Source organism: Ctenopharyngodon idella, chromosome 8 (genome assembly GCF_019924925.1).
Source record: "Ctenopharyngodon idella isolate HZGC_01 chromosome 8, HZGC01, whole genome shotgun sequence".
NCBI classification, from domain to species: domain Eukaryota; kingdom Metazoa; phylum Chordata; class Actinopteri; order Cypriniformes; family Xenocyprididae; genus Ctenopharyngodon; species Ctenopharyngodon idella.
The window spans coordinates 14,783,921-14,798,752 of NC_067227.1; the positions used below are offsets into that span (position 1 = coordinate 14,783,921).

The following is a 14,832-nucleotide window of genomic DNA, read 5'->3' on the forward strand; positions in this document are numbered from 1 at the left end:
TGTCAAGAAACACAGTATGTGTGGAGGCGCGATTCTTCATGAATAATGCTGTGATTCACACCTGAGAAGACAAAGACCCACATAATGACCTGCATAATGACCCGCATAATGAGCCCTTTCAGTCAGGTGGGCTATGTGAAAAAACCCTCTGTGAACATGCTGATAAAAGTATTAACATAAATATAATGTCCACTCTTGACAAAAATAACATGATTTTTGTGATCTCATGCATGCATGTATTATTGCACATGAAGAAAATTTTGTATAGGCCTATTATAGTTTAAATTACAGTACCAGTCAAAAGATTGGACACATTACTGTTATAATGTTTTTAAAAGAAGTCTCAAGTCTCTAACAAAATAATGGTTTTCTATTTTAATATACTTTGTTAATGTGCAGTTGACAAACTATACATCATTAAAAAGATCTAAGACTCAAGCTTCACATTTTGACCTCTGTTTTACTCTTAAAATCTTATAGTGAGCATAATTTGTTAATAGCCTATGCGTCAGGAGTTATGAATATAAAAAACGAGTCGTTACCTTTGTCAAAACAACATCCATCAGGGCTTTTAGCTTAAAAGCATGCACATTTGGAGAAATATTGATGGATTCTCATATCCCACACAGCAGGAGACTCCTAGGCGGATCCGCATTCAAGTCGCCAAACCCGCGTGACTGTCACATTCGTTTTGGCACCGCCCAGAGGATCAGCTCCGCCTCCGGGCGGCGCCTTAAATTCTACTGTGAATCAGCGGATCCTGAGCTGACCCATGTCGGATCCGCGGACGCGCATGCGCCTTTACTGTAACTGTTGTATCAATTTGCAGGTCCCAAACGGACCCGCCGCGGAGGTAAGGTTTTAATCGCGGATGCGGAGCGGATGCAGCGCGGAGCCACGGCGGGTCCGCGATCCGCCTTCGTTGCAGATCCGTCACTGCGCGCAAGTGGACGCCGATACGGGTCCGTTCGCAGATACGTTCCAGAAGCCGCGATACCTCCGCGGCCGATCCGCCACGGAATACTTTTGCTGTGTGGGATGTTTATGTCAGTTTTCTATACAGAGGAGTAATATTTCTTCAGTATTTATTGTCATCACTATGAGCGCTGGAAGCTGTGTTTTCAATTCATACTTTCAGCCAGAGGGCGCTCTGTGCACATTTAGTCCACAAATGTCTCAGTGAAGAACAGGCATACCATGTGACACTCCAGGAACTAACAGAGGCTTCCAGAGATCGCTATAATCATGGCTATAACATGCAGATAAACACTTTTGAAGATAATAAATACACGATTGCGACGATGTATACATCTATTGCCTCAGAATTTGCGTCTGAATAGCGCTCGCTCCGTGGGCGTGGCCGCATTAGTGGATAATGAGCTGACTTACGGACGTCTGACATGTGTCTCTTTTCATTCAGATTACATAAACAGAAAATTTTTGTTTTTGATTTGACTTACACGATTTAAAACCTGACATTTCAACCGGGGGTATAATGCTATTTCATCCATTCTGACTTATTTACACTGTTAAAGAGTTGGATTCTCATGCTAAACATGGCCAAAGTTTCAAAACACGAGTTGGACGAATAACGGAGTATTTCTGTGCCAAAAATACTCTTCCAAAACCTTACGAACTTCGGGGTCTTTTTTTCAAGTATGGGCCTGAGTGGCGTAAACGGGGGCGGAATTCCTTGTACGGGCACTTCTCCTGGAAGAGCGCGCGTGCACACGTCGACCAGAGAGAGAGCAAGAGCACGCCCATCAACGCGCTTCGTTCGGCTTTACGGAAGTCATCAGCAGCGCTGCACAGGTCACAGGACTTGCTCGAGAAAGATTTGTCACTTTGTTTTTAGGCCACGAAATCAACAAAGTCACCAAAGAAGTGTGTTTTTGGTTGTGAGGGAAAGATAACCTTGCTTCCCAAAGAACCCAGTGGAGCTGAGAGATTTGTGCTCAAGCATTACATTGATGCGCTCTCAATATTTGTTATTAAAATAACCATAGAAACTGACAGTTTCAATCACTTTTTTATTGGTTAAAATGAATGGAGAATATCTCGTGTTTTTCCGTGGCTGCTCGAGCCCTCAGGATCGGCGCTTATGGTTTTATAAACAAGGCCGAGTTCTACGCCGGATTTACAGATCATTTGAAACTGAAAGATGGAGCGGTCACAGCGACAATGATCCCGGTCATGAGTCGGAACCGCAGGTGGTGAGTAAAACTGTATCAAATGTCTGTTTTGTTGGCAATAGGCGCCTAAGTGCATATAATGTAAACAATACGAACGTAGTGAATTCATAAATTCATTATTCATCATTCACTATACGCTATATTCATTATAATGATTCAAAAGTTATCCATGGATAATGCGATGGTGTATTGTGTGTGTTTAAATTTAGCTGACCATTGACAGCTTGCAGACGATCTCTACACAAAAGCTGCGCGTGCTCGTCACTCTATCTCCGCTCACACGACACGCCTCCAGGCGCTCGGCTGTTTTTGGAAAGACTCGGTACAGCGTATGTATCTCTTATAAATATGATAAAACTAAAGACTTTTCAGCGATATGAAGGATGCTATACTACTCTATAGGTACTTAAGTTTAACATGAGATTGGCAGAAACTGTGTGTGATACCCCCCTTTAAACATTGCATAAACAATACTGAAGTTCACAATATAACTCTCAAAATGGATCATTACAAACTGTTGGTGATGCAGCATATCAGATCACGTAAGTATGGCATGTATTTTGTGGATGTTTGCTAACATTTGATTCTGAATGAGTTTGATAGTGCTGCACGGCTAATGTGGCTAAAGCTACACAGTTGGAGAGACTCGATAAGAATGCAGATGCGTTTATGAATTATACAGACTAGAAGCGTTTTCGGGTTAAAAATGAAAATAATGACATGGCTCTGATATCCGTGAATACAGTAGGAAACAATGGTAACTTTAACCACATTTGGAGAGATGGAGAGAATAAAGGTTTTATTTGCATTTCTTTCAAAATATAATAATTATTAATTATTAATTATAATGAAATTATCATTAATTTAAAAGAAGGTATAAAAGGCAGAACGCCCAGACTATCGGTATATCTCTAATATTTTTGATTTGTTGATGCATTATTATGGTGGTTATCAGTATATTTTTAAAGGACGCAGCAGATTTTAATAGTTCAAGTAGGTTGCTATATTAACATCATATCAAAGTTTACACACATTTTCCACTGTTTTTTTCTGTACAGCCAAAAAAAAAAAAAAAAAAAAATTATTTTTTCCCCCAGTACCAAATAATTATAGTGGTATCTATTTGAGATAAATTACATGTAAAAACAAAAAAACTGTGATTTACGTGTCTGTCAGGTTGCCTTTTCCAGTTCAAGTGGGTGGTTTTGGGTCAGAATACAATATGCTGCAATTCAAAAGTCTAGAGCTAGATTAGAAAGAAAGTCTGAGCCATACTGACAGTGACAAGAGACAAGCGTCGACGAGGTATGGTTGTGGTTCTCCTCTGCACTCCCCAAAGTTTCTCACTTTCATTCGCTTGAGTTTCTATTGTCATCCTACTCTCTCTCTTGGCCAAAATCTCATTACTAAAAAAAGCAGGTAATTTTTACAGCTCCATCAGTAAGTCTCTCTCTCTCTCTCTCTCTCTCTCTCTCTCTCTCTCTCTCTCTCTCCAGTCAAATGAACACAGATGGGGTTGGCTTGGTGTTTGCGGCTCCCCCCTGCCCCGCAGCACTCAGCACTTGCCAGAGAAGCGTGAAAGCACTCCAACACTTTATTAACAACAAAGGACTTGCAAAAGAGCACACAGTATTGGAGGAGCTCCCTTTCTAACGTATCCAAAGACACAGAGAGAATAAAATTACACTTGAAATGCACACAAAAACACAGGTAGGCGATTAAGTAGAGGCTTTTTATGATAAACGAGCCACAAGCTTGTACAGGTTTGGAATGAGTCCTTGAGTTATAACTTTTATAGCCACAGAGAATTGCAGTGGTAAAACTCATAGTAGGGGTTAAACGTTGGCTAGATGTTACATAACCTTTGATTTTGGGGGGTGCCTGGGGTATTTGGCAGCTGCTATGACATCATTCTCACTAGCCTATCAGATGGCAGCAGGTTGTGTAATCACACATCAGGTCTATTCAGAGAGCCTGAGTGGCATGTGTTCATAATTAAGCAGAAAACACTCATCCCTGTCATGCTGATGGAATGGTTTACACAGTCAGCTCTGCCAACTGCTGCTTCAGTCTCTCTCCTGATTGGACAACATGTGTAATTCCAAGAATATGCAAGCCTCTGTATTGTCATTGAGAGGAATGTGGAGAATGACAATAACATGAATATGGATTCTGGATCAAATTGACAGTCCTGGACAACGATCAAGGATAGTAAGGCATGTAAGCTGGGTTGAGCCCTGTGGATTTGATTTAATATGGTTAAAATTTTACTAAATCACCAAAAGTCACAACAGTTGAGTAAAATAGTTTCTTATTTAGCCTGCCTCTCATCTCCTCTGTCAAAATATGAAACGTCTTCAACCAGATTGTGCCAGAAGTTAATATAAAACAACCTCACAGCTTTGCTCTATTTGGGTCTTTTTCAAAGTTTCCCTGAAAGCTTCACGTGGGTGCCAAACTTCTTCACACTTCACACCCGGGTGAGTGATCTCCATCCGTGTCACCGTTTGTTGGGGACCGTTTGAGGGTGGAGAGGGCACAGATGTGCTGGCTGTAACATTACAACATGGCAAAGGCTTAGCTTGCCTTTATATATGTGCATATAATTTAACACAATAATAATAATAATAAAAAGTAATTAAAATAAATTGATTTAAATATATATATATATATAGTTATAAAATGGTTAATTCCTGTCCTTGATTCTGATTGGTCAATAGCTGTGTTTTATGCACGATAAAACAAGGCTATGACCGCTTCACTCAACCGTTCTGAGTATCACTGCACAACACCCTTAGCAACCACTCTTAGCAATGTAAACTGTATGTTCTCAATTGATATTGTTCATTGAAGCTTACTGTACTATGTAGAAGAGTATTGTGAGAAAGAGATCAAGTGAGCGAGTTTATTACCTGCATTCAGATTTAGCATTTTCCTTCAGGTCAGTCCTATGTTCATAATAAAAAATCTGTTTAAATGTCCGATGTATTATCTTGTCCTTTAAACAGTTAAGGGGTTTTCCTGTGACTGACAGCGCTAGTCAAAGCATTTTTCAGCTGCGTCTTGTTCAGTGTTCACAACAATTCAGTCTTTTCAATGTAAAAGTCTTCGCTATTGACTGACCCACTCATAAAGACAGTCTTTGCCGCCATCTAATGGCATGAAAATGTAACTTCTGTTGCTGTTCACAGTCAGGGACTATATTTTCCAGCGGAAGGAAGGGTTTTAGAAAAAGTTTACTTCATTAAAGTTGCATTGATACATATTTCTGGCTTTAATATATGTATTGTGTGGTAAACGTTTTATAAAAGCAATAAGGTACGAGAGGCTAGTGCTGTATTGTGAATAGTTCACGGCTGAAGATGCAGCACAGCCTCTCGTACCTTATTGCTTACATATAGACTACCGTTCAAAAGTATTTATTTGATAAAAACAAAAATGCATTTTTGTGAAATATTATTACAGATATTTAGCAACCGAAATATTAGTAAATGTTTTCTATTTGTTTTCTATTAAAATGTAATTTATTCCTGTGATGCAAAGCTGAATTTTCCAGTCTTCAGTGTCACATGATCTTTCAGAAATCATTCTAATTTGCTGATTTGATGCTCAAGAAACATTTGGATTTTTTTTGTGGAATCTGTGATAAAGGATTTTTTTTTTTCTGGATTCTTTGATGAATAGAAAGTTCAAAAGAACAGCTTTTATTTGAAATAGAAATATTTTGTAACATTATAAATGTCACTTTTGATCATTTTAATACATCCTTACTGAATAAAAATATTAATTTCTTTTTTTATATTAATATTAATATTAATTTCTTTTTTTTCAACTTAACTTAACAACTTAATTGATGAATTTGATTTTATTAATTTGACTTCACTCCTACATCGGCCACTGTGGTAACATTTTTTCTTTAAATATAAGAAGTATGGGGTTCTCATCTGTCATAATGTATAACATAGCCTATGTATCTTCACAATTTATAACTTTGCCACAAAAAGTCAATAGGTCAGAGTGTGCATCTGAAGGGCCGTCAATACGATAGAGTGGGAGTTTTGTTTCCATACTGATGGGACAGTACCCCTGATGCCTGCCTTGATGACTAACCCAGTGACTAACTGAAGGAAAACCTGAACACTACAAGTGTTAAATGAGCAATTGTCTGTTTTCTCAAAAATGCCAAAAAAGCACCATAAAAGCAGTTCAAACATCTTACATTATATTCCAAGTTTTCCGAAGCCATAAGATAGGTTTGCATTTTAGTTTGTAAGTATTCAGGATATAACCTTTTTTGATGAACTGTTCCTTTAAAAACTTATTTACTTATTCAAATAATCTCTCTCTCTTTCTCTCACACACACGCAAGAGCACATGCTCAGAATCGCCTGCTAAACATCTCCTCACACATTCTCTCTGATTGAGACCAAACCCAGTTACACACCATATGAAACACGCTGCCGCTGGTTTCCTGAGGTATGCTGGTTAATGGCACTGCACTGAGGCATATTTAAAGAACTGCTCAATCTAAATAAAGCCTGGCTGGGCTAAATTTAAAAACACAGTTGCGTAGTCCAAGCTTAACACAGAAGATAAATGTTGAAAAGTAAATGTAGGTTTTTGGTCTCTCCCGTTCTATTCACAGGCTCTATAATTACATACGTTTATGGACAGGCTGGGCTGTAATTTAGAGCAGCTGCTTCTGTACACGAAGAATACAAAGACTAATGTACTTGAAAAGTCAATGAAAACGCAGACGTGTTCCATCGAAAACTTGGAAATGAGACAGGAATAGGAAATGCGACGAGTCAGATTTGAACTAGTGTTACCCAAATAAGCACCATGGAGCTGTGTTAGAGTACAAGTGCTAACCACAAACTTCAATCTGATTCTCACAATATCACAAATATGGCTCAAACCACATCTAAATTTGGAACAATACATGCTATTGTAATTGCTTTATACTTGGCTAGTTTTGATAATGGCCAATGAGAAACACTCGGACAAAGACACTGTGCATAAAAGTTTAGAGCAGTGGTTCCCAAACTGGGGTACGTGAGGTGACAGAGGGGGTATGCGAACAAAATGTTGAGTTTTGCCATTCATTTAATTCTACTCAACTTCAAAATTACATTTAAACATGTATCTCTAACAGTCAAAATGCTGGGTGACGTAGATGAGACTGAGGCTGTACAACATCTGTATAGGAGCTGTGCGTGGTGTGAGGAGAAACCCAGTGAGGTGCTCAGAGGGTCAGCCAGTTGACGGACGACCTCCGGATCTCTGGAAAAAGCTAGGAAATGGTTGAAATCTCTGTGGAACGCTAAAACCTGGATACAGTCAAGGCTAAATATGCAGTGGAACTTGCTCAGGTGATCGTGTGGGGACATTTTAAGAGCTTAATGGTATTTCTATCATAATGTTGAAGAAAACACAAGCTTGGAGGATTTGTTCACTGTAAATCATAATATGAGAGTGGTCTAAGAATATAATGGTAAGAGTAACAAGGCAAGGCAGAACTAAAAGTTTAAAGGTAAAAGTTTTCAGAGCAAAAGAGTGGCAGAAGGAAAGAAAGAGAAATATATGGAAAGGGAGAAAAGGAGGAGGCCACACAATCCGCAGCAGTTAGCTACAACAAGATCGCTTCAGCCAGACCATCTGCTATAGATTATAACGATTCATCTGAGAAAGCGTGAGAGAGGGAGAGGAAATAAAGACAGAGGGGGACGTCAGACCAACTGAAAGACACATTCAGTGAAAGACTGGAGAAATGAATGCAAAGAAGAAGAGAGAAAATAAGTGTTTGAGCCATTGAATGAATAGGTGAGTGAATGAATGAATCAATGCGTGGTTCAGTGAACCAATGATTGAATAAGTAGGTGAACGAATGAGTGGCAGAATGAATCAGTCGGTGAGTGATTGAGTGAATCAGTCAGTGAGTGAATGAGTGGTTGAATGAATCAGTCAGTGAGTGAATGAGTGAATGAATGAATGAATCAGTCAGTGAGTGAATGAGTTATTTAATAAATCAGTCAATGAGTGAATGAGTGGTTGAATGAATCAGTGAGTGAGTGAGTGAATCAGTCAGTGAGTGAGTGAAAGTGATTGAATGAGTGGTTGAACAAATCAATCAGCAAGTGAATGAGTGGTTGAATGAATCAGTCAATGAGTGAATGAGTGAGTGAATAAATCAGTGAGTGAGTGAATGAGCAATTGAGTGAATCAGTCAGTGAGTGAATGAGTGAGTGAATAAATCAGTGAGTGAGTGAATGAGCAATTGAGTGAATCAGTCAGTGAGTGAATGAGTGATTGAATGAATCAGTCAATTAGTGAATAAGTGACTAAATGAATCAGTCAATTAGTGAATACGTGACTAAATGAATCAGTCAAGGAGTGAATGAGTGATTGAATGAATCAGTCAATTAGTGAATAAGTGACTAAATGAATCAGTCAATTAGTGAATAAGTGACTAAATGAATCAGTCAATTAGTGAATAAGTGACTAAATGAATCAGTCAATTAGTGAATAAGTGACTAAATGAATCAGTCAATTAGTGAATAAGTGACTAAATTAATCAGTCAAGGAGTGAATGAGTGGTTGAATGAAACAGTCAGTGAGTGAATGAATCAGATGGTGAGCAGATATGTGGGTGAATGAATAAGTGAAATTGAGTATGTGAATGTCCAAGTAACTGAGCGAGTGAAGGAATGAATCAAGTGAATATCCGTGTTTTGACAGTCAGGCCAAAAGTGAGTGTGTCCATACCAGGGCCAGTCATGTTTCCACTGTCACTGGGCCTTGATTGTGCCTGTTCAGGGCTTCCTCGGGCCAATGGCCAGGGGCTTTTGGCCTGCCGAATACGTCATAATTTGGTTTCATATTTCATGCTAAGTCTTTCCCCGCCATTGACGAGATTTCACATAATTGTTGACACAACGCTTCCCCACCATTGATGAGTTTTATACGAGTTATACAGTAGGGAGTGCAATTACACATCTTCTGAAATATTCCAGAATTTCTATATCCAAAAACAAAAGCAGAAACAAGTGATAGAAGATTGCTTACGAACATGTAAGGTTTTTTTATGTGCTGTTGAACGTTTGTACATCAAACATTCAACAGCACATAAATCAAAACGTTACCGAATGAAATGTCAAATCCACAAAGACGTGAAGGACTGTGCAAGCTTTGGGGGTGTTGATGGAAGCAATCTACTCGATCAATGTTTTGATCATAAATCATCATTCTGAATCAGATCCGGATGAAGTCTTTGACCCAAACATAATTTTCTCAGCTTTTTGTTTAAAATGTTGCTTTTTTCTTTTTTTTTCATTAAACTTTCCCACATTCAAGTGTTGATTAAAATAAAAAAAATAAATAAAAAAAAATGCATGAAGTTAGAATGAAAGGTAAAACGGATTTAAAGCAAAGACTTTGTTCTTTCCTTTAATATATTATATGTTCAGATATTCATACAACAAAATATTCTGGGGGCCATGAAAAGAGTTAATATGTCTTGTCTCTTCCCTGTGCCTCTGTTGATACCGGACTACATGATATCCATATTTGGCACTGCATCCGAATTTGTCATAAATTACATCATAACTCTGGTTTTGTGCAGTACTGTGATCACAAATAAATGGGAGAAGATGCAAATGATTATGAAGTCTGATTATGAAGTTTCCCCTTGCTAGTGAAATGGTAGTGTGACATTTGTTCCAGGGAGGTATGCCAAGGTGAGTTTTAGGGTAACGCTATGGGGCTACTAGCGAGTGACCTACTGAGTGAATGGGTGAGCGAGGAAGTGAGTGAGAAAAGGCGTTTAAAGTGAGTGAGTTCAGACAGAAACAGGGTGTGTGAGTTATAAAAGCATCTGGCAGTAAGCACTACTCATTATTGTTACTTTAAAAACACCAACTGTACTAAGTAGACAACAAAAGTCCTCAGTCACACATCAAAATGCATGTCAGACTTGGTGAGATTTTTTTATAAGTTGTAATGCCATTAGGGCTGTTTGAATCGGTGATTAAATCTGAACCACAGCGGAAATACCTCCTGGACCAAAACTGCTTGTGGTTGAGTAATTCACCCACATACATGTTTACTGGATACACAACCATAATCCCAAGAACACAAACACAAATACACAGCACAATGGATGATTACATTAATCCAGTCCAGGCTGATTCATGTACATATCGGATTTGGAGATGCACTGTATTAAAATTAATAAACAGCCTCTAGTAATGTATTTGATTAGCGTAAACATACAAGTGCTACAGACGTGCGCTCATGCTCAGTATCCGTGGCGTCTCTGTTTTGTGTCCGCTCCGCTGAAACTTTATTAGATTGTAAAGGCAGCGAAAGCATGTCAGAAATCTTTTTTTAATCCTTATGATTTCGACACTGAGCATCGCCAGCATTCCTCATGAAATCACTCTTTCCATTTGTTCACCTCATGCTATGTGATCCAGCAGTGAGAGATGGGACAGGTGAGGAGAAGAGAGGAAAGAAAAGGAGAAGTGAAAGATGAGGTAATGAGGTGATTGCTGCTTATAATTGCTCGACTGTTGCTTAGGTTGCTGTCTGTGGAGTTTAGAGATGGGACAGGATATTTGACTAGTCAGCCAACTACTGACTAGTTGATTAGCTTTAATATTTTAGTGGCAGTGCTTTAGTGGATGAAAACACATTGAGACACTCTTTTGCGGAAAGTTGCATCTTTAAAGGGTTAGTTCACCCAAAAATGAAATTTCTGTCATCCCTCATGTCATTTCAAACCCGTAAGACCTTTGTTCATCTTCGGAACACAAATTGAGATATTTTTGATGAAATCCGAGAGGTTTCTGAACCAAACATAGGCAGCAACGTCATTGCACCTTTCAAGGCCCAGAAAGGTAGCAAAGACATCGTTAAAATAGTCCATGTGACTACAGTGGTTAAACCTTAATGTTATGAAGCGACAAGAATACTTTTTGTGCGCAAAAACAAAACAAAAATAACGACTTTATTCAACAATTTCTTCTCTTCCATGTCAGTCTCTGACGCTGTTCATGTTGTAGAGTTCTACGTCAGAGCGCCGGCTTAGTATTATATATCAGTAAAAAAAAAAAAAATTATCACGGATTCCACAAAAATGTTAAGTGGCACAACTGTTTTCAACATTGATAATAATAAAAAATGTTCTTGAGCAGCAAATCTGCATATTAGAATGATTTCTGAAGGATCATGTGACACTGAAGACTGGAGTAATGATGCTGGAAATTCAGCTTTGCGTTACAGGAATAAATTATATTTTAAAATATATTAAAATAGTAAATACTTATTTTAAATCGTAATACTATTTTACCTTTATTTTGCTCAAACAAATGCAGTCTTGGTGAGCTATGAGACTTCTTAAAAAAACATTAAACATTTTTACAGACCCCAAACTTTTGAAAGGTAGTGTATTTTGCAAAGAAATTCACCTGAACGTGAACATGATCCTAAATTAGCCTAATTATAAAGGATTTCCTTAAGACCAAATAGTTGGCTAGATTTTGAAAATATGAAGATTTGCAAGTCTCTAGTGTAGTTCAGAGGCAATAAATCAACACAAGTCTTGCTCCGATCACAGAATTTACCTTGAGAACCACTGACATCATCCAAAAAAACCACAGACAACCACATATAATTTCTTCACTAATATCTATCAGTTGTTGAATCATTCTACCCAAAAAGCCAGTGGCTGAAACACAAAACAGACCATTATCTTAAAAATGGTCTAAATCACAGTAATCCATCACTGACACTGTGACACATTATTGATCTAGTGATTCAGCTCACACATTACTCATGAAACACGGCCTCTGTTCTGGACAGTCCTACACACAGGAAGCTAGTGTCCCAAGATTAATTAGACAATCATTCAAACTATGACCTAAGGAAATTAAAATGTCTGGGTGTCAATTGTCAATTGTGGGTGTCCTAATGTGTAGTAGGGATGTGCAAAATTACATGTTTTCAATTCATACTAGTCATTGTAATTTCGGAACATTTATTCAACTGATCAGTCTTTAGGAAGCTGTGGATATATATTTTGATTGGACTCTGCACAAGCATTCGCATCTGCATTTGAGTAGTGTTTCTGGCTTCACTCTTTTAGCAGGTTCCATTCATTTAGCATAATGATCTTTTTACAAAGACACACACATTTCCATCAACAAACATCACTGAAATAATCATCTCTCACAAAAAAGCCAGCAAAACAAACGTTTGTCTCTATAGTTACATGCATGCCGGCATGGTTTTGATTTGGAACGCATTAAAAATGCTTTAAAAAGAACAATGAAAAAAGAAACGACTGCTTATTTCAATAGGTTTAAACATTTTTCTTTGATGTAATTACACTTTATAAACCTGAAAAAGTTTAGATCTTATGTAATGGTAAAGAGCACAGTGAGCTGTCAAATGTGGGTTAGCTGATGGATAATGTGTGAAATCCAATGCTACGGTGAACTCCTCCACTGTTTTTTTTGTTTTTTTAACAGCAAATACCCTCCCAAAACATGCTGTATTGGTTAACTTGTCTACATGCCATCTGTATCCATTTTTGATGGGTTTCCCATGGAAATTTGGCAGGCGGATGCATCCTCGACTGAGTCGTACCATCTGCGCACACAGGCCAAATAAGCTCCTTGTTAAACCAAATCATCTTTCCCTTCTCAAAAGACCTCAAGGCTTATGGTTCCAGCGTTCGGAACCACTTTTCTTTTGGCGAAATACTCTCGCTGTTTCAGAAAAAAAAAAAAAAAGAGTGTGAGGGATGATGCAAACCGAAATGGATTTCCATGGTTAGTCCTGACAAGTCTGAACTCTGGGGTTCTTCTGTAACACGGCTCACCAAAAGCAAAACCACAAACACAGCAGCAAAAAAAAAAAAAAAAAGGTCTTTGAAAGATTTCCTCCAGCACATTAAGAATAATTCTGTTCTGTTTAAAGGGTACATAACACACACAGATTCTGCCAATCTCATGTTAATCTTGAGTACCTATAGGGTAGTACTGCATCCTTCATATTTCCGAAAAGTCTTTAGTTTTATCAAATTTATAAAAAGACGCTGTACTGACTCTTTCCGAAAAAAGTCGAGCTCCTGGAGGCGTGCCGTGGGCAGAGCTAAAGAGTCACGAGCATGCGCAGCTTTTGCATAGAGATCGTCTGCAAGCTGCGACATCATTATAAATAAAAAGGGAACAAAAACATTCGTGTTGTTTACATTATATGCACTTGCGTGCCGATTGCCAACAAAACACAGATATTTGATGCAGTTTTACTCACCGCTTGCGGTTCTGACTCATGACCGAGATCTATCGCTGGGACTCAGTCTCAACCGATCTGCAAATCCAGCATTGAACTGGAACTTGTTTACAAAACATTCGTCACTGAAAATCCGGGAACAAACAAACATACGTACAGCACAAATCTGTTGCTGCCCCGGAAAAACAAACTGCATCCACTGTTCCCTTAACGCTGGGTTCTTTGGGAAGCTGAAAAAGGTTATCTTTCCCTCACAACCAAAAACACACTTCTTTGGTGACATTGTTGAAAAATCTCTCGACTTCAGTAACCAGAATGAAGCAGGGTGATGTGTGCGCACGCTTATCAGGGAGAAGTGCCCATACAAGGAATTCCGCCCTTTATGACTTGATACAGGGCCATACTCGAAAAAAAAAACTTTTCCTGAAACTTATATTAAGGAGTGGACAGAAATACTCCATCATATGTCCAACTTGTGTTTTGAAACTTTGGCCATGTTTAGCAAGAGAATGCAACTCTTTAACAGTGTAAATAAGTCAGAATGCATGAAATAGCATTACACCCCCCCCTTTAAGAAATATAAAGGAATGATTCTGGTTAAACAAAAGTCTCAGAAGAAATCTATGTATCAAACAGACCACAAATGTTAAGAACAGACTGCCACAATCGTCCTTCTATCATCAGGAACTTTACTTTCTACCAGCGGCTCAGTGCTGAATCTGCCAGGCCAGACTGGGTTATAAATATTCATTTATTATGTTAATTGCATTCGGTCTAACCTGATGTGTAGAAAGCCAGATGTTGGTGGAAGAGTGTGAGCACATTCGTTCAAACTGAGAATAAATGAAATGGTGAACGTTCTGCTTGATCTTAAAGTCGCCGTTGTACACTTTTTTTTTTTTTCTTATCACATTAGTCAAGCAAAATAAACTTCTTTAAATATGATAAACTTCCAAACGTACTGAATAGCTGCTATACACACAAATCCTGAATAAACATCAAAATGAAGTGTTGGATTGACGTTCTCCTACCAGCTGATGCGTGAGGACGATCCGGATGAGCGGCTCAGTGGACAGGTTAAGTGACAGGGCAGGAGATGGCTCCACCTTCAGAGAAATAAGGTGACTGGCCATCTGGATCTTATGATCTTTATAATCCACCGCCTCATTTATCCTGCAGAGATGGACAGTCAGTTACTATCCATATTTGAACTACGGTCAACATTCCAGAACAAGCAAAGGAAATTATACTAATTACAGCTATCTGCAAATAACTAATATCACACCAATAATAACAAATAACATAATATTAAGATAATAATAATCATATCCAAACAAACCTAACT

General features: G+C 38.4%; 1 protein-coding gene across 2 annotated transcripts in view; it reads right to left on the reverse strand.

Annotated features, from left to right (window-relative positions):
- The window catches only part of adgrd1 (adhesion G protein-coupled receptor D1), a 62,797-nt gene that overhangs the window by 23,118 nt on the left and 24,847 nt on the right, over positions 1-14,832 (reverse strand). For both annotated transcript variants that reach the window (XM_051904068.1, XM_051904067.1), the window contains one exon: positions 14,519-14,660. In XM_051904068.1, coding sequence (XP_051760028.1) covers positions 14,519-14,660 — 142 coding nt within the window. The remainder of the gene's footprint in view (positions 1-14,518; positions 14,661-14,832) is intronic.